Source organism: Engraulis encrasicolus, chromosome 5 (genome assembly GCF_034702125.1).
Source record: "Engraulis encrasicolus isolate BLACKSEA-1 chromosome 5, IST_EnEncr_1.0, whole genome shotgun sequence".
Lineage (NCBI taxonomy): Eukaryota > Metazoa > Chordata > Actinopteri > Clupeiformes > Engraulidae > Engraulis > Engraulis encrasicolus.
In genome coordinates, this window is record NC_085861.1 from 51284185 (window position 1) to 51309348 (window position 25164).

General features: G+C 43.2%; 2 protein-coding genes across 3 annotated transcripts; one reads left to right on the top strand and one right to left on the bottom strand.

Annotated features, from left to right (window-relative positions):
• Nucleotides 1-4498: 4498 nt before the first annotated feature.
• On the top strand, nucleotides 4499-16675 carry hdac9b (histone deacetylase 9b). Of its 2 annotated transcripts, none has more exons than XM_063199674.1 (12): nucleotides 4499-4958; nucleotides 8864-8991; nucleotides 9701-9868; nucleotides 9996-10197; nucleotides 11034-11154; nucleotides 11352-11461; nucleotides 12024-12155; nucleotides 12283-12395; nucleotides 12633-12755; nucleotides 13326-13506; nucleotides 13835-14040; nucleotides 15501-16675. In XM_063199674.1, the coding sequence occupies exons 1-12, from the start codon at nucleotides 4853-4855 to the stop codon at nucleotides 15915-15917; spliced, it is 2007 nt and encodes a 668-aa protein (XP_063055744.1). In that variant the 5' UTR covers nucleotides 4499-4852; the 3' UTR covers nucleotides 15918-16675. The 2 variants fall into 2 exon arrangements, with proteins under 2 accessions (XP_063055744.1, XP_063055745.1); XM_063199675.1 differs by having other exon boundaries at nucleotides 12636-12755; nucleotides 15501-16673.
• A 3463-nt stretch (nucleotides 16676-20138) lies between these two features.
• LOC134449840 (transmembrane protein 196-like) lies at nucleotides 20139-23845 on the bottom strand. Its single transcript, XM_063199947.1, has 3 exons — nucleotides 23678-23845; nucleotides 21318-21374; nucleotides 20139-20369 (listed from the first exon to the last, which is right to left on the bottom strand). The coding sequence occupies exons 1-3, from the start codon at nucleotides 23843-23845 to the stop codon at nucleotides 20139-20141; spliced, it is 456 nt and encodes a 151-aa protein (XP_063056017.1).
• Nucleotides 23846-25164: the final 1319 nt, after the last annotated feature.

Here is a 25164-nt window from a genome sequence, read left to right on the forward strand (position 1 = left end):
GGACAAAGCACAATAGGCCTACCTTTTTAAACGTTTTAAGGTCAGATGAAGCAAAACAAGAGCTTTTGGGTATTGCACACAAACAGTATGCTTACTGTGCAAAAAAAAAAAAAACATTGGCCTATTTAGGAAAAAGAACACCATGCCAAAAATGAAGCATGAACCATAACTGTGTTACTGCTTTGTTGCATCAAACAACATTACACCAAACAAGTTCTGTTGAAACAAAGCAGGACAAATGACTAGTTGTGTGCAGTTGTGTATCCGTTGATGTCTATGCCAGCTGGTGCTGTAGGCTACTTGTCCTGCTTCAAATGCATTGAGGCGAAGGTGTCTGGCATCGCATGAAAAAGGTATAAGTTAAAAATTATAGTTCACGGCTAGCCACTTTGTCAATATTGCACCTTCCATGTGTCGGTTGGTTGGTCTGGCCATCATTTGCACTTCTCATTTATGCATCTTGGTGTCATCACTCCAGAGTGATAAGACCATAGTCTTCATCACAGGCACACTCTACGCAGTCTCTTTTTGATCCCAAGCGTTTTTTTCCTGACAACAGCCATGCTTAATGTGTACTACTGTGTCAGAGGAAATAGGCCAGTCAACCTAGACTTAGGCGCTGTTGTTTACATAACTGCAGTACACTTGCCTGCCAATTTTCTACAACCCCTCTCACCCGGAGATGAAGACATCAGGGGTTTTAAGCAGTCGTGCCTGAGTAATCAAGTCAAGTCAAGTAATGCACTTACTATCCTGATTCCCAGCCTCAGTGAAACATTTCACATTTCACAGTCAGATGTTTTGGTCACCCTCTCAACTTTGATTTATACTTTGTAATGGCAATACAATTGAGCTGCAACTGCTAAAACTCTGCCATGACTACTTGTTAGCTAGTCCGGGCCAAGGCCGAGCTCAATATAGCCCCGAGGTAATTATCTCACTCTTGAGGAAGTGCCATCAGTGTGTGACGTGCAACTCTTTAACACTTTAATGAGACTAAAGCACATGAGGCCTGTTGCTGACGCAGAACTGCCGTGATGCTCCATGATGCCTCCTTGTTTGTCCAATTGGCAGGTTGTCTTGGAAAGCTCTTTCTTCCTGCTTCCCAATCCATGTTGTCTTGTGGGTCAATGAGCCTGATGTATAAATATCAGGTGTCAAACGTGAGGTTAATCGCAGCTCACCACACTCAAGTTAAACCCAAGTATTTTAGGATGAAGAGTAGTAGGCCATGGCGTCTATCCTCAAGCAGCTCCTATGTTCTGAAGAAGTTGTAGCAACGCCGAAACGTTAGTCGGGGGTTTGCACAAAATAAATATTCAAAAACTAAGCAGCAGTGTGCTCCAGCCTCTACTTTCAAATGATGTTTGTCCCACTGTGATGCACCTGCAAGCTGAGGGATGATGCGTAGAGTAGTCCCAATTGAACTGAGCCTTTACATGCTGTTGCAGTGCCTACCACCCAGTCCTATTACGTTGAATCCAGTGAGTGAAATGATTTCTTTGGCTGAAAATTAGAGGAGAGGGGCCTCCTGTACAAAAGATTCTTCCAGTATGTATACAAAACACTAAGCTTACATAACTTGTTGAGGAAATGTTCAGATGTTCGTGTGTGTGTGTTCTGAATTTCACCTTTAATGGGATGCACAATGAGAATGTGCATGAAAACCTGTTTATATTCATGTATTAATACATTGAATCATTTGGTGCATGTAGCCTCTTTTTGCAAAGATTCAGTAGGCCTATAGGAAGTCCAGGATGTCTTAATAGATGAGGCTTCAACTTCTTCTCTCTAGGCTGTCTAGACTAGAGGATATATTTGTGAAAGGCGATGTAGGTGATTTCAATTGATGAAATCAATTAACTTTCATGTTTCCCTGCATATACAGTATGTGAAGAGTATGTGTGTTTTCTTAAATAACTTTTGTCATTCATGAAAGTCTTTTTGCACTTCTGTTCACTTTTCATACATTGAACACATCCAACTAGGCCAGCAAGCTCCAAATCCTTTCCAGGAAAGTAATCTACCACCTGGCTGTGATTAACCAGGATTATAGCCTACCATTTGGTTAATCCTGTGTTTTTTTAGATTTTTTTTAGCTTTTTGTGCCTTTATTTGAGAGGACAATGAAATGAGTGGGGAGCAAATGAGGGGGGCAAATGACTCCGGCAGGAATCTAACCTGAGTCACCGGTATAGTGGCCCAGCCCTGCAGTGTCCATACCGTATAGGCCACGGTTGGGCCAATACTTTGTGTTTTAATGAATTTACAAGTTGCCACAGACTAGTGTCCCTATTCTTCAGTTATGCACATGAATACAATATTGCAGTCATGTTCACGTCACGAGTGGTGTAATATAGTAGGTTATGTCAAAACAATATAGGGCCTACGTCCCCTTCATATTGTTCAGGGTGGGATTTGAACTTGAAGCCCTCTGATCCAATCCCTTGACGGACTCCTAAACCATTACCATTACCACACATTATTCAAATTCACATCACATTTTTATGAATAATACACAGTTCTTCAAAATATATATTTTTAAATATAGGCCTACATGATACACACAATATACATGACTGTGAAGGAGTGGCCATCACAAGGGTTGTGAGCCTGGCTCCTTGGTGTAGTGGCCAGTACCCGGGTGTCGTGATATCACAGAAGGTCTGGGTTTGAGTCCCGGAGGGGCACTCCCCTTTGCTACAGATGGTATCAGAAATGGGACAAGCAGCCACAAGGTCACCGGAGGCTGTGGCGAAGGGAAGTAGAGTTGCCCAGCCGGGACTTGAACCAGAGCTTCTTGGGTAGCAAACTGGGGGTCTGACCGCTACACCAAAGAGCCAGGCTTGTTGGTGTGGCAGTCAAAACACACCCACAACCCTAGTGGTGATCACTTCATCACATTGCCTTCCCCTTCGGAAAGCGTGGTGTCCCTCACAGAACTGCCCATCACGCTTCTTCCATCCAGAGTGGCCCATCAACAATGCTTCACCTATCACTGGGGTTCCTCGCACCGGGGTCACCAATCCTGGGGGTGCCTCACATGGCATTATGGTTCACACACAATGGGTACACTTCTGATGGCCTCACAGTAGCCATCCCACTTCTGACACCATTTGTAGAGGAGGGGAGTAGAGTTGCCCAGCCAGGACTTGAACCCGGACCTTCAGAACTCACCCACAACCCTAGTGATGGTCACAGAGGCGCACCCAGCTGTGTTAGCCATACAAGGGGCCAGAGGATAGATAACCCTGGTGCAAGGGATAATGGGGCATCCTGGAATGGGAGAAGTATGGTGGGTTGTATGTGAGGGACACCAGGAGTGTGTGAAGGCAGTGTGATGGAGTGGCCATCACTAATGTTGTGGGTGCGTTCTGACTGTCATGTCAATGGGCCTGGGTCTTTGGTGTAGAGAGAACCCCAGTATGCAACCCCAGAAGGTCCAGATTTGAGTCCTGGCGCGACAACTCTACTGCCCTTTGCTGACATTTTCAGGGTTCTGTTGATTTTATACTCAAGCCTACTCTAAGTGCTTACGCAGCCTATGAGTGTTGCTGTTGAAATATGTTAATAGGGAAGTTGATTATTTGTCCAGCTGTTGCAGCTCTGCTGTGTGGTAGCAGCACAACCCCCCATTCACATCTCGCTGCCTGTGTTCGGTGTCTACCGTGCCTTTAAGCGCGGCCGTCGTCTATAAATAGTCTGGCTGCATGCCTGTGGCTGAGCGGGGGACAGGTCACATTATGGAGGAAGATGAAAAATTTAAAGGCGCAGTATTCCACTCATACTCAAACTTTGAACTCTGCACTGGCTGAAAGGCTAGAACTGTATGTTTTGAATGGAGCAAATGAAATGTTTCTTTCGATTTTACTTATCTTTTAGGCCTACTCAGATTAACAGGCTTGTTCTATACATAATCAGCAGAAAACCTTGCAGGCTAACTAATCAAATTGTAGAATAGATTACAACAAACCCATAAACATGTTGAGCAATGGGACACGTGACATTTTTGTTAGGATCATGCCCATGTAGAAAGGGCATGAATTGTGATGCCTATTCATTTTCTATACTGCCCACAATAGCAATAAGCCAAGACACATGGCTGCTGTTTATTTTATCATAGCTTCCTTTTTAAAAACTATGCTGTTGACAATGAAAGGAAAGGGGGCATACTTATTTGCTTTCATATTCCTCAAGAAAGACTAGACTTTTTGAAAAAGGAACATTAAAAGAGTGATTGAGCTCTCCCAACAAAAAATGAAAGCAAATGGGAAAAGGAAAGAAGAGAAGAAAGGAGTGAGGAAAAACCTCTGTGTGGATGTGAGCGAACAAGCTATAGCTGCTGCTGGGAGTATAGCTCAAGTGAGCAGCTGTCTTTGGTGTGTGGTATTTTTAAACGCATCAAATGCTGCTCCAATCCCCTTGCCGCGACAGACTTATTTTTAGCCGGGCCAGCCATTGTTCTATTTCTGTCACCTGTGGTGAGCACACTGTTGTTGATCCACATGGAAATGACTGTTGGGCTCACACACAGTTGCCTGAATCGCAGGGATCGGAGCTTTCGTTCTCTTTCAGGACATTAAGACGATTTCTACTTGCTGTACGTGGACATGGAAACATTATAAGAAAATAGCAGTAGAAACCAGAGCAGCGTTTGCCTGAGGAGGGTTTTTTTTAAAGGCGCGGGGAAGCTGCACACGCGACACTTTGTTGCTGTTTTGAGAGGAGCCGAGGAAAGGAGAGCGGGCACAGGATCTGAAGCGTGCTAGAGGGTGTGCGAGGGGGACAGCCCGGACAGGAAGAAGCCGAAGCACTAACACTAGCGGATGAACAGATTGTACAAGAGGAAAGTATGCTGCAGACCATTTATGAGGGCAACTCGTGTTTTTCAACGGAACGCAACTACCAGCGCCAGCGGCTTGTCTCACAGCAAGACATGCGCAACGTCAACGATTCAGGTGAATATGCTTGCCTGTTTAACTCGCTCTAATTTCAACTTTCAAATTTTTACACATCACTGCAATTCTGTGAAGACACTCCCAACTATTTGTGTAGATGTAGCTATGTTTTCAGTGTCATTGTGGACTGCAGACTTCTTTTTCACATAGCCTAGGCCTATCTGATACTGAGTCTTACATTTGCTTTGGTTTTTATCATTAGTCGGGTTTGGATGTTTAAATAAATCTTTCTAATATTGACGATGGAAGCAAATAGAAATAAGCCTACCTTGTGATTATAGGAGGACATTGTGATAAATAGAAACGTAGGCTAAATGACTCATGAGCCTTATCCAAATAGCCTATTCCAAAACAGTTCTGTTGCCTATTTTTGTAATGGCTGACATCATCCATCAATCAAGGTGTGTGTGTGTGTGTGTGTGTGTGTGTGTGTGTGTGTGTGTGTGTGTGTGTGTGTGTGTGTGTGTGTGTGTGTGTGTGTGTGTGTGTGTGTGTGTGTGTGTGTGTGTGTGTGTGTGTGTGTCATCTTTTAGGTAGGTCTATAAATTGGGAGTGAATTGCCTATAGTCTATTGAAAGATTGTCCTGACGAATATTTCCCTTTAAATGTTGTGTCCATTATGAGGCAGTTTAGAGTTTGTATAGCCTAGGCTACTTGAAATCTCTCTGCTGTTTAATTGGCCCATTGCTCACAAAACAAACATGTAGATCATTGATACAGAGACAAACAGATGGCTAAGAAAAGACCTGCAGTGCCACGAAACCTTTATCACCACTAATAGCCGAAAAAATATTTTCTGATCTTGGCCGTCCGTAAGTATTTAGGGCAGTAAGTATAGACTTAATGAGCTGATGCTTACTGTTCACCTGCAAACACCCGGGCACTAAACAGGGCAGTAGGCTTCCAGGGCTCAATCAGCACAGGGCATGTGTTGATTGAGCTGCCCATGAAGTTGATGAGGCTAAACACCCAGTATACTGTCATGAGCAAGTTGAGAAACAGACATGGCAAGTCAAACAGGTTATGTTCTAACGACAAAGGATATTCATGTTCATGCAGGCTTGAGGTTAGAAGGCAAGCCTGTTAGTTTCCGACTCAGACTCGCTGCCGTTCCTCCAGTGTAGGTCAGCTATTCTTAGTCTGGCTATTTTTTGATGTTTTGGCATCAGGGTGTTAAGATGAAGTATTTTCTTGCTACACTTGAAATGGTACCATTTTATTGGCTTAAGGAATGGACCAGGGAATGGACATTATTGGCTACTATTTTTGTAAGCGTAACTACCATGTAGAACAGGTTTTTGTTTTATTTCACATGGATACAAGTGGATGTATTCTGCACTGCATGAGAAAATGAAAGCATGGGGATGGGGAATATTTTTGAAATTGGAAAAGAAAAAACAGAAGGCTTAAACATGTTATTACTATGATGTGCCATCATGGAACCATTGTGGGATAGGCCTACCACCTATAGCAAAATAACAGCAGCATTGTTTTTTACATTGCTTATAAATAAATGTTGAATGTTATTTACGCCTTTATTTGATTGGATAGCATGAGTGGAGACAGGAAACGAGCTGGTGAGAGAGATGGTTGTAGAGATGATGACCCCAGCTGGACTTGAACCTGGGTCTCCACGAGCACGTAGCCTATATGGTACATGTGCAGTAGTGAGCTGTGCCACAACACCCCCTAATCCTAAACATTTTCCAAAGTGATTCTGTCCGACAGCTTACCTTTTGGCCCACATTACTGCTGGTAAATTACTGTATGTCTGGAACTCTGTAGTCATTCTCTCTGAACAACTTGGATAAAGGCATAGTTGAATCCTCTCAAGCACTTGCGTCTTCCCATGAAGAAAATACATTTTGAGGTCAGTTATTTTGAATATTGGCTCATGGGAGTCATCATTACATGAATGATGTGAATTACATGACTGACCTTTCCGATTTGATTGTGAAAGAGCAATATCCCACCACACGTCTCAGCTCAACAGACTTTGTAACACTTTTGCTGCAGGAGCACCGTGATCGGCCTAAAAAAAACCCTCATATGCTTGTGGCTAATCTTAAGGGTCCAAAGTGCGATTTCTAAAGTGCATGCTGCCCATTCAGCCAAAGATGTCGAGATAAATAGCACACACTTCCAAGCCATAATGAAAACTTAGAAATCAATGGTGGTAACATTCATGAAAAAGAAGTTTGTGACTGGGCAGCACGGGTAACAAAGTAGGCTACTAAAACTACATACTCTACCTCCAACCCATTTTAGCTTAAGGTACCTGTAAAAATGCCTGCTGAAGGCCCAAGCCCTTTTTGGGAAAGGTGCCCTCTACCTATTAAAACCTAAATATCTCAGCCTCTGAAGCACAGAAATGAGCCAGGACCCTCATTTTGCATTAGGATGTGTTAATTCAGCTCTAACATATCCACGTTTTTAATTAAAAAAAAAACCCTCAAATCTCAAGAGCCTGAATGCCGCATACACCTATATGTCGCTCCAGGCACCAAAGGTTAAACAATGTAGGCCCTATACGCAGCACCAGGATTAAGTTAAGGTTAAGCTAGTCAGAAAGTTTGGCAATCACACACTGGCTGGCTTTGAAAATCTGTCGATCTCTCTGTCTATTGACATTGACAAAAAATGCACAAATCTGAGATATAAATGAGACGTCAGTAGGGAGCCGTGTGTCAGTAAGCAGATGTTTCACTGTAATGGTAAGCTATATTGTAACTATGCTGAGGAAACAAGGACCGTGTGCCTTTCTGAACCATAGAAGATCTGAGCCTAACCTCGGGCTCTACAGTCTGCCTCTACTTTACAATGTGATCTCTCTGCCATTTTACAGAAGAAGGAAAAGGCTGGTGTGTTTACGCAACACGTAGCCTACTTCAACATGTACTGGGTACACTTATGCAAGATTTGATAGGAATACTGGGGGTGTTAGGACCCAGTGGGTGTAGACTCCGTCTGGGAACCCAGGTTCGAGTCGGACCATTTCCCCATCCTTCCCCTTTCCTCTCATTCTCTCCTGATCCTGTCTCATAAAATGGCAAAAATGTCTTTAAAAGAAAGGATCGGAATACCATAATGTACACTGTAAAATACAACAGTCCCTGTAAGAAGGGACAGAGCTGATTTCAAAGGTGACGTACTGTAGTGGAGCTCTGTCTGCAGGCAAGAGGACTCATAATTATGTCACCGCTGTTGCTATAGTAGCCAGTTGAGATGGCGCATAGGATGTGGGAGTTGTCATGGGCCTAGATTGCATGGCTAGCTTTTATGTTGCTATTTATAACTGCCGCCCGCCGCAGCAGAGTTTTCCAATCCACACGGTGCACAACAGAGCAACATTAGCTGTTGAAAGATGCTTTTTGAACGAATGCACTAACCTGTTCAAATGAGATTTGTTTTGGTGTGAGCTTTGGTGAGCATTTAGCATTGGATGAAATTTCGGAGATGCAGATGTAATGAAACAGAGAGGCTGCCGGTGATCTACAGCCAAAAACAGTAGGGTGGTGCTAGGCATATGTGTTTTCCCACAACACTTCCCTCCACAATACTCACTGACTCTGTGTGTGTGTGTGTGTGTGTGTGTGTGTGTGTGTGTGTGTGTGTGTGTGTGTGTGTGTGTGTGTGTGTGTGTGTGTGTGCGTGTGTGTGTGTGTGTGTGATATTATGGATTGGTGTACATGTAGGTTGCTGTTTCCTTCGTGATGACCCTTATCCTATTACATTCAATGACTTATTTCGCAGCAAGAACAGCTGTCTCTTTTTGCTGTCATCTTTTGTTGTGTTGTAGATGAATCTTTTTAGTTTTTTATTCTATTTAAAATTCAAAAATGTCAAAATCTCTCTCTCTCTCTCTCTCTCTCTCTCTCTCTCTCTCTCTCTCTCTCTCTCTCCAGTGAACATGAAGCCAGATGTGGTGATGATGTCACCGCCCGTGTCACCACTGGACCTTCGTACTGATGTGAGGCTACCAGGTCTGGGCTCCGGCTCCGAGTCGACTCTGTGGGACCAGGAGCATCTGAAGGTAGGCCTGCACTGTGAGAGTGGAGCCCAATGAAACGCTAGCAACGTGTTTATTTACTAAAATAAACATACAACAAATATTTTAACCTGGCAAATCACACTATAACATGAAATGTACAGTCTGGTACCGCACCACTGACAAAGCTGTGGAACCAACGATTGGAGTTAAAATCGTATACAAAGCATTGAAACTGTATAAATGCATGCAATAGGCCAGCACAGCCATGTTGTCACAGTGTTACGCCCAAACCCCCCCCCCCCTTTTTTTCTTACTTCACACAGAAAAAAAGCAGAGAGAGAGAGAGAACATTGTGATCACAGGTGTTCTACTGGTAGCTTGTTTACATCTCGAGTTCAGGCTGACGGGCTTGGAGGCGGCTCTGTCAGCTAGGTTGGGCCAACTGGGCAATCACCCAGGGTTGCACCTGAGAGGAAGAAACTCTGCCCACGACAACATCGCAAAAATCGCCAATTATCACTATTAACATGTTATTTCTACGCTATTACCACACTATTGCAATATTAAGGTGATATTAGTGTTTTTATCAGTAGTTATAAGCGATTTTTCACAGATATTGCTAGTTCTTCAGTCAGGGTGTGGCGCCGGATGGGGCGTCACTCATTGTAGGAGAGCATCATCTTTGCAGGTTGAATGAAGCTCGACAAAGTGGTGGGTAGTGAAACACAATGTTGCCTGGTGTCGTCTTCAGGTGTCGGGCGCTTCTGAGACGGCGCTGTGGGAGCGCCAGCTGCAGGAGGAGCTCCTGCTGATCCAGAAGCAGCAGCTGCTGCAGAAGCAGCTCCTCATCAGCGAGTTCCAGAAGCAGCATGACAGCCTGCTGCGCCAGCACGAAGCTCAGCTCCAGGAGCACCTCAAGGTAGGCTGTCTGTTGTAGTAACCTGGCCTGTTTATATGTACGTTTCCACTCAACACCTGATAAGGTGCCTACTGTAAATAATGTCAAAGTAAATGAGTGTGTGTGTGTGTGTGTTTGTTTGTTTCAGCTCCAGCAGGAGATGCAGACCATGAGGCAGCAGCAGGAGCAGCTGCAGAGAGAAAAGCAGCAGGAGCAGCAACAGCAGAGAGCAGAGCAGGAGGAGCAGCAGAGCCAGGAGAGGAGAGAGGAACAGGAGGCCCTGCTGCACCACAACACCCTCAGCACCTCCCTCTCCTCCCTCAGAAGCCGAGAACGCAACCGTGCTGACGGTACTACTGACAAACTCGCTTTTTTCATTACACTACACTACACTACACTACACTACACTACACTACACTACACTACACTGCACTACACTTAGCTGAAGCTTTTATCCAAAGCGACTTACAGTTATTTGCTCAAGGGCACTTCAGCCATGGATGGAGGTTTAGGGAGGGGTTAGGGTGGGATTCTCCATTGCCTGGGGACAGTTGCAGCACTCTTTGCAGGTGGCTCTTGTATTCAGAAATAGTTTTGATTCAACAAATTACTTTTTATTCCATAAAATTGCTAATAGTCAAACCCATTACAAGCACTACATTTTACTCCCGCCAAGGAGATTATCTTTTCGGTCACGTTGGTCTGTCTGTCTGTCTGTCTGTCTGTCTGTCTGTCTGTCTGTCTGTCTGTCTGTCTGTCTGTCTGTCTGTCTGTCTGTCTGTCTGTCTGTTTGTTTATTTAAATTTGGTGGTGATCTGGATCACAGTCCACAAGACAGAAATACTTGAACAAAATTAGGGTGTAACATTGTCAAATCTTCTATCAGGCAGCTTCCTTGGCGGAGGTCTGCACTCTCTGAGTGCATTTCTAGTTCACAATGTTTTCTTTAAAGTGAGGTGCAGTTGCAACATTGTTTTTAGCATTACAAGTCCAGTGTACATTTAGTAGAGAATAATAAAAATATGTTTGAATCTCCAAGATGAACATTGTAGGATCTTAAACCTTTGAATAACATGGAGGCGTGAGCATCTTCACCTACACTTAATGTATTTCGCTTATTTATTATTAGTTTTATCAGGTGCCCATATGTAAACTATGGCTTTGAAAAACTGTTTTTTTCCTGCAGGTGCCATTGCCAGCCCTCAAGTCAAACAAAGACTTCAAGAGTTTCTTCTAAGCAAGTCAACAAAAGACATTCTACCAAATGGAGCTCTGCCCAACGGACTCAGCCCAAAACAGTGGTATATGTGAGTATTGCTTGGTTAAAGAGTTAAGGTTCAAATTTTAGCTCAGAAATTATTTTGTTTAACTGGGCTTTTGAAAATGTGTTAAGTGCGTCAAGTGTAACTTGTCATAGCTAAAATTATTTTAAAATATAGCTTAGAAAATGTTTTTTTAACTGGGGTTTTTGAAAAGATATATCTTTTTTAATTTTTGTATCAAGTGCATCTCGGCATACATCTCTGGACCAGAAGTCCTCTCTTGGAGATCCACTACAGCCCTCCTTGTCACTACCCCAGGATGGCAAAGATGACTTCCCTCTGCGGAAGACAGGTATGTGCAATGGAGCATGCTTACCCATCCTGGCACAACAGTGTTTTGTTTAATATACTTGTATTGTATTGTCTACTTGTATTGTTTGTTTTGAAAATTATTAATACATTGTTCACTGTCGGTACCTAAATGTGTAAGGTGGCAGGTACTTTCTGATTAAATTAATTTAAGACTTACCAAAACCACATTTTCGTCATAGACCTTGATGTTTCGGTTGTAGACTCACCTGTCCTCTTCCAAAAAATCTACCATGCTACCATTGGCATGTTACCAAAATCCAGACATTCCAGATGGTAGTCAAAATACAAATTATGGTTACCATTTGAAGAGGTCAAGCCATTTCAGCATTGCCCATGTCAGAGGAGATGACAATGTACATATTTAGGGATTGTATGGCGTTGTACTGCTGGACTACTATATTGACATGTATCATACACCATCATACACCTTATTTCAAAATCCAGTATCAGCAAAAAACATGCAAACAAACATCTGCAACCCTTATTGTGTGGAAATGCCAATGGTTGTTGTTCATATCTGCTCTGTTTTCCAATTTGTTTAGCTTCAGAGCCCAACCTGAAGGTTCGATCTCGGCTGAAACAGAAAGTTGTTGAGAGGCGGAGTAGCCCTCTTTTGAAGAAAAATGAAGGGACCATCACAACTCCCTTCAAAAAGCGAGCTTTGGAATATCTAGGTGAGCATCCTGTTACAGTTGTCAGTAATATACAGTGTGCTTCTACTGTATTTCTGTGATCAACTTCTGTTGTTGTGATGGGCTATGCTAGGAATAGTCTTGACTGGATTTAACTCACTTACCGCAGATTCAAAAGAGATCCACGCCTCCTGCCCTGGTCCAGTCTCACCCAATGGAGCCCACAGTGCTGCTGGAACTCACAATGGCCACTCAACACTGCCACTCATCTCTGGCACCGAGGTAATATCCAACAACACACTATAGACCCTCATGATAATGTATTTGTAAATGCATAAATGCATCGTGTTTTTATCTGTTTGTGCCTTTTATTGACACGTAATCAGAGTTTCAGCTCACCCATACGGATACTTTTTAAAAGTTTTAAGTGGAGATTTCCTTCACAGGCAAATGTTACCTCTACTTAATCCTTGAAGGATTTCACTTCATTAAAAAGAAACGCGTCCTTCTGTCTGTAAGCAGATGCCCTCCCAGCCAAGACTACTAGGAGCTGATGGCTGTGTTTCTGTGCTGAGCCTCTACACGTCGCCCTCGCTCCCCAACATCGCCCTGGGACTGACAGCAGCAACCTCCCCGATCAGTGTGAGTACGCTACGCTGACGCAGACATGCTGTGTAGTGGGCCTACTGCTAATCTGCCACAGCATATACTGCATTACTTACTGTAATAGGCAGAGATATCAAAAGTAAAAAGGTAAAAGTTAAAAAAAGAAACACAATTTCCATCCAACACAGGTAACTTATCTGAGTAACCAGTAGACCTGTGTACTTGTCTTGTGATCAGCTGACTCTGCGCCGGTTGGATCAAATTTGTGGCAGGGTCTTGTGGATGTTTGGGTGTTTTTTAGTAACATCACAGTGAATCTACCTCATTAGGTGCAATGGAGTAACTGGTGTAACGACTATGTAATGCCATGTGTTCGTGGTGTACTTACACCATACTTACTTTCACTGTTGACACATCTGGTAAAAGGTCTGGAGCACTGGCACCTCCGTTGAACAGGTTGTCTTGTCTAGTAAGTTGTACTCAAGGTTGACAATCCGGCACCTGACAATCGGGCACTGCCAGGTGGCAGTGGTGGTGGTGTGTCACTGGTTTGGAGTGGGCTGTGTTTTCTAAAAACAAAACAAAAACTCCATGTGTCCCCCTTAGGCGATACCCGGTGGTAGTGGAGGGTCGTCAGTGGTGCGGCAGGGCTTGCCCACCAAGCTGATGGGGCCTGTGCCCCTACCATCAGCCCCAGTGGAGTACAAGGCCAGCAGCCAGCAGGCACTGCTGCAGCACCTGCTACAGAGGGAGCAGATACGCCAGCAGAAGATGATCATCTCCTCAGGTCTGTGGAGCATGCACACTCGCACACACACGCACACGCACATGCACACACACACACACACACACAGTGCGCGCGCACACACACACACACACACACACACACACACACACACACACACACACACACACACACACACACACACACACACACACACACACACACACACACACACACACACACACACACACACACACACACACACACACACACACACAACGAGTCATCCACAGTGTTGCTCTGGGAGCTGGGTTGCCATCTCTGATTTTGTGTGTGTGTGTGTGTGTGTGTTTGTGTGTGTTTTTGTTTCCTTTGTCGTTGTTGTGTGCAGGTCAGTGCCCTGCGTCTCCACAGTCTCTGTCCCCGGTCGACACCAAGGAGCAGGCCGGGGGGGCCAAGCTTCCCCGTCACCACCGGCCCCTGAACCGCACCCAGTCCGTGCCCCTGCCCCACGACACACTGGCACAACTCGTCACCCGCCACCAGCACTTTCTGGACAAGCAGAAATTTTACCAAGACCACGGCTCCTTCAGCAAGGTACAACAACAACAAAAGCAACAATAATCTAATATTTCAAGAAACCTCTGTCTGTATCTCTGCTGTGTCTGTAACATGCACAACTCTCGCAGCACAGCACCAAATGATCTCTCTCAAATGATTTGGAAGGTGGGGGCGCTGTGGCGCAGCGCACTAAGCCCCCCACATTTGGGCTTGCATGCCCACCCATGGGGACCCCGGTTCGAGTCCGGCCGGGGTAATTTCCCGATCCTCCCCTGTCTCTCTGTCCCATTCGCTTCCTGTCACCATCTTCGACTGTCCTGTCAAATAAAGGCATAAAAGCCCCTAAAAAATATATTTTTAAAAAAAATGATTTGGAAGGTGACTTTGCAGTGGTATGTCGGGTTGCAGTGCAAGGCTTCAAGCCTTTTCGACATAAAATATTGAAGATATTAGTTAAACTAATTTTCACTCACAGAATTTCTGCTGTTTGTCACCATGGAATCAACAGCACACCCAACATTCCATATTAAATTGTTGTAGTCCGCTACTGGCAGCTGACAGCGCGCGACCACTGATAGCACAACCACTTGGGACACTTAGTATTTTAACGCTTCACATGAGTAGAAGAGCATTACAAATGCACTACATCACCATACCATCATATACACTGTCCTTTGGATTGCCCACTTCATCAAGTTTATCCTTTGTGTAGTCTGGAGGGTGCACAACTCCATGTTTTAAAAAAAAAAGATCTTTGCAACAGACAATGTTGTTAAACATCTGCACCATGTGCATTTATGAAGCACTGCGTTATATGGTCATTTTTTTCAACACCTGTCATTGTTGGATTTTCATAGTGTGTTTTACATTACAGACATGGGTCTTATACACCTGCAATTTTGATGATTTAGTCTTTTCGTGTATTAAATAAGTAATTAGCCTTCAACAATTTTGCTCAGAATGACTGCGGATCTACAATGATCTTTTATTTTTGCATTTTGTGTTGGCATCCAATAAAGTTCATTTTGATATGTTCTTCCTGTTATTTTTATCATCCAACTATTCCATCATTATATTGGCCCTCTCCATTTTAGAGATTTGTTGCATGGGTCAAATTTAAATTCGCACATATTTCCCTCAAAACAATAATTTTGCTTGGCTTTAACAGCTGATATGTTGACTGTGTTCTGTCATCCATCCTATGTATGGATTGAATGTTTCGAAGATTGCAGCATTTTGTTTTTATTCACCAAATGTGAATTACGAATGCGAAATTATTCACGAATAACAATGGTTTTCTGTGAATTTCAACATGCAGTTGTATTGCTCACACTAACCTTGACTTGTCATTACCCAAAGACGCTACAAAGTCAAGAATAGAGTAAGCAACAGAACTGAATTGTGCAATTGAAAAAAATATTTAAAAATCATAATGACACCGCTATTCATGAATCAAGTCACCATGTTTCTGTGTCTTCATTCCATCTTCAATGCAGTTGCTGTCTCCATCCATTGAGCAAGCGAGACAAGTCAGCATGGTCCACTTGGAGGAGGCCAAAGAGGAGCAGGAGCAGCAGCAGCAGCAGGATGATGCAGAGCCACAGGAGAAGAGCGTGCAGCTCGAGCAGAGACCGCCCTCTAGTGGAGTCATACGGAAGCACAGCAGCACCCTGAATGGCACCACATGTCTCACGACCAGCCCTCGTCATCACCTCACAAACTGTCACAGTAACCCCAACATCCACAGCGCCACAGCGGCTCATGAGGTGGTCAAAGTCAAGGAGGAGGAAGGAGCCATCAGTGATGATGATGATGTTGGTGGAGATGAAGAGGCGCTGCCCAGCCGGGATGACAAGCCGTCTGCCTACCAGCCGGAGGTGAAAGGGCGGGTGGTGATCCGCGCTGCAATCTGATGGACTCCCGTCGGTTTGAGAGGGAGGGTATGCAGCGTAGACCAGGGGCTGGACATGTTTGTCACTCAAAGAGCCATTTTGACCATTTCTGAGAGTAAATGAAACTGTGGGAGCCACAAAACCCTTTTGACAATCAAAACGGACCGCAATCTGAGACTGCTGTCATTTGGAGAAGGGAGACGGCAACCCAAAGTACTAAAACGTGACTTCACAGAACTGTGTTGAGGTTGTCTTTCCGGAAACAAGATCTTAAGTTTTGTGTATATTTACAGTAAGGGGTTTGACGGCTCATTTAGAGGGCTCTGGACTTTGTACAGTAACATACAGTAGTTCTAAAAATCTTAGGAAAATGTATTGTCCAGAGAAGCCCAATAATTTCAAGGATGAATGAATGAAATTGAGATGATGATGATGATGTTGATTTTAGTGTAAGGAGAACAAGTCTATAATGTCATTATGATCCTATTCATTTCTGACAGACAGACAAGGATGAGGCTGTCGTAAGAAGGCTTGTTTTCCTCTTGGTGGACACCCTGTAAGTTTATCTCTGGATGCTCTGGACGTCTCAGCTAATGAAGTATAAAGTAAATATTATCTTGTGTAAATACTGTGAAAAGAGTGTGGGCTACTTATTTACTTGTGGCTTTCAATTTAAAAGGGTTCTTTCTCTTTTCATTAAGAGATACTGTACTTACATGGCAGAGGACATACATATGTATATATAAATAAAGAAATATAATTGTAACATACTGTACAATTAAAAAGTAAGGGTTAACTTATCCATTTATTTGTATTGACTGACTATAAGAGAAGGGGCAGAAATGTATATAGGTATTTCTGCCCCCTATCTTTTAGTCAACAGCAATAAATGGATAACAATTCGTTTTTTAATTTATAGTATATTACAATTATGTATATCACTTCATTTAGTACAGTGGTACTAAACTAGGGGTGTTTTCACACCTGGTCCCTTTCAGCCTTCATTGACGTGGTCTCAGTACGGTTCGCTTATGAGTACTGACAAGTTGCACTTGTGACTTGGTGTAATCAATTAAGGAGAGCTCTAGAGGACACTGTGTGATTGTATGGCACACCATAAAAGCCTAACAGGACCAGCAAGAGCAGTCGATTCTTTTTGTAATACACTCACAACAAAAACAGAACTGAGTCTTTTTGCTGTCTGTTCACTTTTTGGTCCACTTAAAGGGAACTGAGTTTGGTTCACTTAAAGAGGACTACGTGTGAAAATGCCGTAATACACTAGTACAGTGGTACAGTGGTACCTGAGCTATTTGCACATATACAGTAAACACGATTAATCTACATGTGTCTAATAACTTGCATACAATGTAAAATAAAGTGTTACCAGTAGTAGTTATTAACGTGAAAACTAATGAGTGTAATATGTAAAAAAAATATGTCTTAAATCTCAGTCTAAGAAAACAAGTTGTAGTTGGTTAAAAAGGTCAAGCCAGTTTCTCCGGGCATGTAATTGTACCTCAATCCACCTCTGTTCATGATATTTGTGTCACGTGTACAAAGTACTCAATATGTGTATAGGGCAGGGGTGAAAGTGGGCAGGTGCACACAGGTGCATAGCACCGGTATAACATTTACAGCAGGTGCGCAGTACCGGTAAGAGAATAGGTTTAATGCTGCCCAAAAGCCACATTTGAAACAAAGTAAGGTCTACTATTTGAATAGAAAACACATACAACCTCACTATAACATTTGAGACAAGTGTCCTCATATGAAGAGACACTCGAAATAGTCATGCAGCGATATAGATCTGTAGTGCACATGTTTATTTTGCTTGTTATTTGTTTGGGGGGGGGGGTGGCTTGTGTCTGTAGCCTATGTCTTCTATGCCTTCTAAATTGCATCACACAGAAAATACAGTAGCCTACTCTTTCCTACCCAACTTTTACGGTAACATTTTGTGGGACATCTTCAAATGACACTTCAAATCAAACATTTTCAACCACATTCATTACAACATGACCCAAATGACAAAAGAAACATAATGCTGGTGAAAATGTCATAACGTCAAAAATCATATTTGTTTTGTTTGACTGACACCCCCCATTAAAAAAAAGAATTTCATCAACTATCAGGTCGCTGAAATACAGCGCACATGAGACAAGGCATGTAACTCAACAAAACACCTCACATCCATTGAAAAAAAAATCTTTCACACACAAACTGTTATTTTCACACAAATATATTATTTTTCATCATCTTGAGTGACATAGTCTGGGTTTGACATTTTTGTATAGGCCAACATGCCAAAAATGGCCACAAAACATAACATACAACTCACACTGTTGATTATACTGTATAGACAAACTGCACTGACAACACATATGCAAACATGCTGATGCATCTATAATATGGGCATGAATACATTTTCAGATAAAAAAAAAACACAAAATAGTGAAAACTTTGAAAGCTCTGGAAGCAAGTAAAAACTACTTTTTAATACAAAGGAGACAGCAAGAGCAGGAACAGTATAACATGCATGTAACCACTAAACCACTGCTCATTTCCAAGCAAGCTGCTCATACTGACTTAAGTGATTCTCATTTGATTGTATTGGGGCAAGTAGAACTGGGTTAATCTCCTTTCAACTTTTTCAAATGTAAACAATATAACAGTGAATGTTTTTGAAAATAGACATACAGCATTTCGGGAAAAAAAAACTTCTCATCACCTGAGGGGGTTGGGTCAGGTATTGTAATGTGTGTGTCTGTGCGTACGTGCGTGCGTGCGTGCGTGCGTCTGCCTACTATGACTGTGTCTCGTATACAGGGGCGCCAAACACACACTGACTGAAACACACACATCGATAGCATTCCAATATGTAGACTTCCGTCCTCCACTTGTGTTTGTGGCCTCGCATGTTGCTAACGCCCCACCTCCATGGAGAAAACAATGAAGTTTCCCCATTGGCAGCCTAGCCAAAACAATTTTTGGGGGACTGTCATTTACCATCCCAAATTTCAAATGAGGAAATGACATTAGAATTGTGCTTTTGCAAGATTCTGAATTAATTTTCTGTCGTCAATGACGTCATCATGAGGTCACAAGCAGACAAGTGAGCAAGGAAGGACTGAAGTCTGCATATTGGAATGCACCCATCATGTAAGGTAGCATATAGCGTTAGCTAATTGGGCCAGATTGACATCTCGGATTGCTCTTTTTTAACTCGACTAATTCCAATGGCTATCACCAGGGACACAAATACTGCATGGGCCGTGCATCCAGACTTGCTCTTCTCCATCACCTCCACTGAGTGGTGGAGCAGCAGCTCTCGCTCTACCACAAGAGTGTCAAGCTCATTTTGGTTCAGGGGCCACATACAGCCAATTTGATTTCAAGTGGGCCACACCAGTAATGTAATTGCTATATATGTGTACAGTCTTGCAAATTTCTGCTTCATGTTGGAATCACATGTTAGTCAATCATCTGAAGGTGGATATCAGTGGATGTATTAGGAGTATTTCATTCTCAAGGACTGAAAAAGTGAAATCTTGGACACCTGCAGATAGACCTACAGATTTACTTCTTTTTTGACATTCCTAGTTTTTTTTCTCTTTAAGTGTGGGGTTGAATTAAACCATTTAGAGGGCCGCATGCAGCCCACAGACGTTAACCCTATTCAGACTGGGCTTTTTTGGCATTCCTGGGCCTGGGGGGGGGGGCTCTTTTGACCCCCCCCTCATAACTCATGAACGGAATACAGTATGACTACGAAACTTGGGGGAGATGATCTACATATGGACATCTATGAATGACATCATTTTCGTGTAATTATCTGGTATTATGACGTCATTATGACATCATTATCTTATTATGCCCAAAATCTCGCCATAATGGATTTTCCAACAAATTTAGGTAATGCACTTAAATTTTAATGATTTTATGCTTCAAACCACTTAAATGCTCACAAAGTTGTCTGATGCTAATGGAAATAACAAAAAAATATGAAAATATATGGCGTCATAGATATGGTAAAGTGATTTTTGGTCAGACATACCTGTCAGAAAACCGTTGCCATGGCAACAGCAAAAATGATAAACCTAATCTTTCGGTACCTAACTGTAGCCAACTAAATGTTAGGAAAAGTCACAAAGTTTCGTAGTCATAACTTAAGTCGTTAAGGAATTATACGACATCAAAGTTGGTGCGGGCACTTTTAGCCCCCCCCCAGTCTGGATAGGGTTATGGTTGACAGCCCTGCTCTATGAACATGCGCTGCTGCTCGGCACTGGCCAGACGACAGGTGAGCCAGGAACAGAGGATGCAGCCACACGTGCCCAGGGACGCCAGTGACAGGGACGCCAGCTGCAGACCGGACGTGTAGTCGGCACGCCTCGCCGCCGTGCGCACAAACTGCACATTGAGAATGCCACCTATCAGGCCAGCAATGCAACAGGCGCAGAACAGGATCATCTACAAGGAGGAAGAAAAAATAGTTCATTTGTGTTGTGCTACAGCACGTTTTTAATGTCATAATGGTAGAAATCCAATGTGCACAGGAGAGGATCATCTACAAGGAGGAAGATGAAACAGTTAATTTTTTATAACAAGTTTTGACATTTTCGTCAGTCCAGAAATACAACGGGCACAAAAGGATCAAGGAGGAAGAAGAAATGGTTAATTTGATTTGTTTTATAACACATTTTGTAATGTTTAAACCAGTCAGTCCAGAGATACAACAGGCACAGCAAAGGATAATTTAGGGGAGGAATGGTAAGATAGGGGCTAATTAATTGTAATACCGGACTACAGCAGAAGCTGTAACCAAGAAACATGGATCATTTATTCTTTATCATTAAATCATGTATGATCTGAACAGGCTATACTACAAGAGCTCCACATTAGCTATTCTGTCTATTAACACCAAAATGACTCTATAGCACAATTACTTGATACAAACCTCTAATCTAGACTGTACACTTACAGTAACATCCTTGTTCAAGCCAAAGAATATACACTGCAAAAATGAAAAGTTCCTCAAAGAGATTTTCATTATGACACTGTCGTAGGATAGGAATCCTCAAAGGTTGTCTGAGGAACCTAAAAGTTCTCAGAGGAACTAGGCTAACATGTGACAAATTGGTTCTTTGGTAGAACCCTGAGGTTTCTTGAAGGTTCCACAGAGAACCCAGGAACCCAAAGGTTCTTTGAGGAACCTCTCGATTGCCACCGTGGAAGAACCCATAAAAGTTTTGCTGCTTAAGGGATCTTGAGAACTTTAGTTTCTTGGGGGAAGCTTTAGGGCTCATCAGAGAACTTTGTTTCGCCACAATTCAACTGAAGGTTCTTTGAGGAACCCTGAGGAACACAATAATTCTGCAAAGTGTAACACAACATAGAGGCATGCTCTACAACACCTACCATCAACCCTGTTCTCCTTCTGGCACAAAGGATTCCACATAGTCCACAGACGAGGAACTGTTAAAGAAAAGATGATGATTAGGTATTATACTATACAGAGGTCCATCCATCACAACAAATTGTGTGTGTGTGTGTGTGTGTGTGTGTGTGTGTGTGTGTGTGTGTGTGTGTGTGTGTGTGTGTGTGTGTGTGTGTGTGTGTGTGTGTGTGTGTGTGTGTGTGTGTGTGTGTGTGTGTGTGTGTGTGTGTGTGTGTGTGTGACAATTTGTTGTGGGGAAGGATATGAAAGTGGCAGATCAAAAACTATCCTACCAGGTTGTCTAATGCATGCCCTCAAGAAAAGTTCTACATAAAGTTGTGAAGATGACCAATATATGTTACACAAAAAAATCTGTTGCTGTAATACGTTTTAATACAATGTGGGCTGATGGGCTCAAAACAACTTGCAGTGTCTAGTGCGCTTCCCTGAGTTGTGGTCTGATGCATTTTTTGTTATATTCACATACATTCCAAACAGAATTTCAGTGTTTAACAAGTACTACATTGCAGCACTACATTGAACTGCGCTGCACACAACACTGTTTGCTGTTTTTGTTGCTGATGATGATGCCTGATACTACTTGAGGAGATCCATCATACACACTGCACAAACAGAGCAATAAACATCCTGAAAGATCACGCATACCCTGAGCACAAGCTCTTTACAATGCTGCCATCTGGCAGACACTTTATGACACTGCACTCTCGCACTACAAGACTGGAGGACACTTGTTCTATCCCATCTCCATCAGACTATTGAACTCCATGTGTCACCTGCCCCCCCCCCCCCCCCTGCAAAAGAAAAAAATCTGAGATGTGCACTTTGCAATAGTATCCTGTACAATTGGTGTGTGTGTGTGTGTGTGTGTGTGTGTGTGTGTGTGTGTGTGTGTGTGTGTGTGTGTGTGTGTGTGTGTGTGTGTGTGTGTGTGTGTGTGTGTGTGTGTGTGTGTGTGTGTGTGTGTGTGTGAGTGTGTCTGTGTCTGTGCATGCACCTTTGTGTGTGTGTGTGTGTGTGTGTGTGTGTGTGTGTGTGTGTGTGTGTGTGTGTGTGTGTGTGTGTGTGTGTGTGTGTGTGTGTGTGTGTGTGTGTGTGTGTGTCTGTCTGTGTGTGTGTGTGTGTGTGTGTCTGTGTCTGTGTGTGTGTCTGTGTGTGTGTGTGTGTGTGTGTGTGTGTGTGTGTGCAGACCTAGCTTATTGCACTCTTTTCCTCTTATTACTATAATATATGTATATATAATATATGCTATACTCTTTTGCTCTCACATTGTCCCGTTTCTGTCTATGCATGGGATAGTGAGAAATATAACTGTAATGAGTTTGTATGAGTATGATGTGAAGAAATGGACAATAAACTGATATTGACTTTGAGAATTCACAGAGCTCCTTCCACAAGACATTTTAAATGTTCCCCTTTGCTTGTTTTATCTGGCTGACTGGAGTGTGCATTTATCCTCAGATTTTCAGGCTGACCACCGTAACTTCTGTGGACCTCTGTGGCCTCAGGTCATGGCCATCATGGTGACAAAGGGAATAGCACTCTCTCACACCCCACACTGCTCCAGGGAGCTGCCCCAGACTGGACTGTAGGGCCTAATTACATCACTCTGGATAAGAGCATCAACTGATCCGTTCATAGCAGTTGATTCACATTTTTTGCACAGAGAGATTTTATTTTTGCAGGTAGGCTACAACTGTTGTCTAACGATGGACTAAAAATATCAGGCAAAAGTGTACAGGTGAGGGATTACTGTATAGTGTATGGCTAAAGGCCCTTAAATATATAATCCAATTGTTTTTATATTATTAGGCCTACTACGGACCATATTTATTACATAATTTATTCAAGTGGTTTTTGACTCTGGGCCTAGGCATAGGCCTATGTTTAGTTTTACTCATATAATTTTTCCTCTTCCAATTTTTGTTACAATTTCTTGAAGTTAAAAAGTGTGATAGAAATCTTTGAGGATGCTGTCCTCTGTATGTATCCATGGCCCTATGATAGAACCCATACTGACTGAGAATGGGTGAAAGAACCGAGTGTCCCTGTGCACGCACACAAATGCAGCAAAATCATAATTTAAGTGTTTTATGCATTCTCTTTAGAACTATAACATTTAACAAAAGGGTCCCAATTTACTACGCCCATACCCTGGAAGAAAAGTATAACTTTGCCGTCAATTTCAAAACCGTGCCCACCTGTCGCCAGACGCCTAAACGAACAGCAAAAAGAAGCACAACAAAAACAGCCTACTGCGCCCTCACTGTAGGCTACTCTGCACATTTCATCGATGAGAAGTCACGGCAACAATGCAACTTACGGCCACTCCGCTCCATACCGGCGATCCCTCTCCATGGTGATGGCTTTTATGCATCGCGCGGATTCTCCTGCTCTCCAACATTCCCACCGTGATGCTGGAGACGCCGACAGCCATCTCCAAAAGTGACAGCACCGCGAGACCCCATGCGATGTTTTGGCTACTCCACATTCTTTCACGACCGTCATTCCTTCTTCTGGAATTGCTACCAAGAACTTCCCATCCTCATGTTTTCTTTGATGGCATGTAAATCTCCAATAATTCCACTGAACTGTCGTGCGCCTTGACGATACCAAACTATTCCAAACGATGTTCGGAATGACATGGGTTGTTATACAACAACATTGACATGCGGCAAAACGTTTAGGATTTAATATATAAAGTTAATAAGCTAAGGACCAATGAAGCCATGCGCGTGCAATTGACCAAGTGGAGGAGGCTATTTCCCATGCCCATACGCAGTCAACTGTAGAGTTCTTTAAGATAGGACTCGGTGGGTCACGTGTCTTCTCTGACCCCTTCTGCCTCCAGGATAAAAGATGCCTCATAGGATAGCCTACTGATGCACATACTTCCCCCTTACAAGTATTTTTAAACTTGGGAAAGTTCCTGTCTTCTTGAATTATGTTCTCCTTTATTGTGCCACTACCCCCCCCCCCCCCCCCCCACCACCCACCCACCCCTCTGTACAAGTGCATTAATGAAATCCACTATGTTTTTGAAAGCGAAAAAGTGAAAGCTCCTTGGGAAACTCCAACTCCCATTGTCATTGTGACACAGCACTCCACAGCACACAAGTTAACTCTGCACATTTATGCATCACCCGTGCAAGGGGGCAGCCCTCAATGGCACCCCAAGGGAGCAGTGCGGCGGGACGGTACCATGCTCAGGGTACCTCAGTCATGGAGGAGGATGGGGGAGAGCACTGGTTGATTACTACCCCCACCAACCTGGCGGGTTGGGAGTCGAACCAGCAACCTTTGGGCTACAAGTCTGACGCCCTAACCACTTACCCATGACTGCCCACACGCACTTTATGCAAGAACTATGGTTACCATGGTTGTTAGCCCATTGTTTATTTCCCAATTATACATGATGCCTATAGTGTACCATGGCACTACCATGGTTGTACCATGGTTTAACCATGACATGTCATGCAACTCTGGATTAGTCATGGTTATTCAGCCATGCTAAAACCATGGCAGACTAATGGTTAAGAGGTTTGATTGGCAGATTGAACCTCTATGAAAAATGGAGGTGTAAGTCAAAAGCACTGCAATCTTGCTTATCATGGTTAATGTTGTCACCTCTTACGGTTTTATCTGATTGTCCCAGTATTTTTACTGGTCTGTCCCGGGGGGAAATTATATACACTGAATGAAGGGTGCCATTGCTTACAAGCAACAAGATCGAGTGAGTTGTTATAATGTTCCTTTTTTGTCAACAGGGGAGCCAACGTAATCCTGATCAATGACAGAAATGCATCACAC

Excerpts from the sequence above, each read along its gene's own strand:
- LOC134449840 (XM_063199947.1), bottom strand. The coding sequence starts at position 23,845 with ATGTGGAGTAGCCAAAACATCGCATGGGGTCTCGCGGTGCTGTCACTT. Across the intron at positions 21,375-23,677 it reads CGGTATGGAGCGGAGTGGCC|TTCCTCGTCTGTGGACTATG; the intron begins GTAAGTTGCATT and ends TTTCTTTAACAG. Across the intron at positions 20,370-21,317 it reads GAAGGAGAACAGGGTTGATG|ATGATCCTGTTCTGCGCCTG; the intron begins GTAGGTGTTGTA and ends TCCTCCTTGTAG.
- hdac9b (XM_063199674.1), top strand. The coding sequence starts at position 4,853 with ATGCTGCAGACCATTTATGAGGGCAACTCGTGTTTTTCAACGGAACGC. Across the intron at positions 8,992-9,700 it reads GGGACCAGGAGCATCTGAAG|GTGTCGGGCGCTTCTGAGAC; the intron begins GTAGGCCTGCAC and ends TGTCGTCTTCAG. Across the intron at positions 13,507-13,834 it reads GAAGATGATCATCTCCTCAG|GTCAGTGCCCTGCGTCTCCA; the intron begins GTCTGTGGAGCA and ends TGTTGTGTGCAG.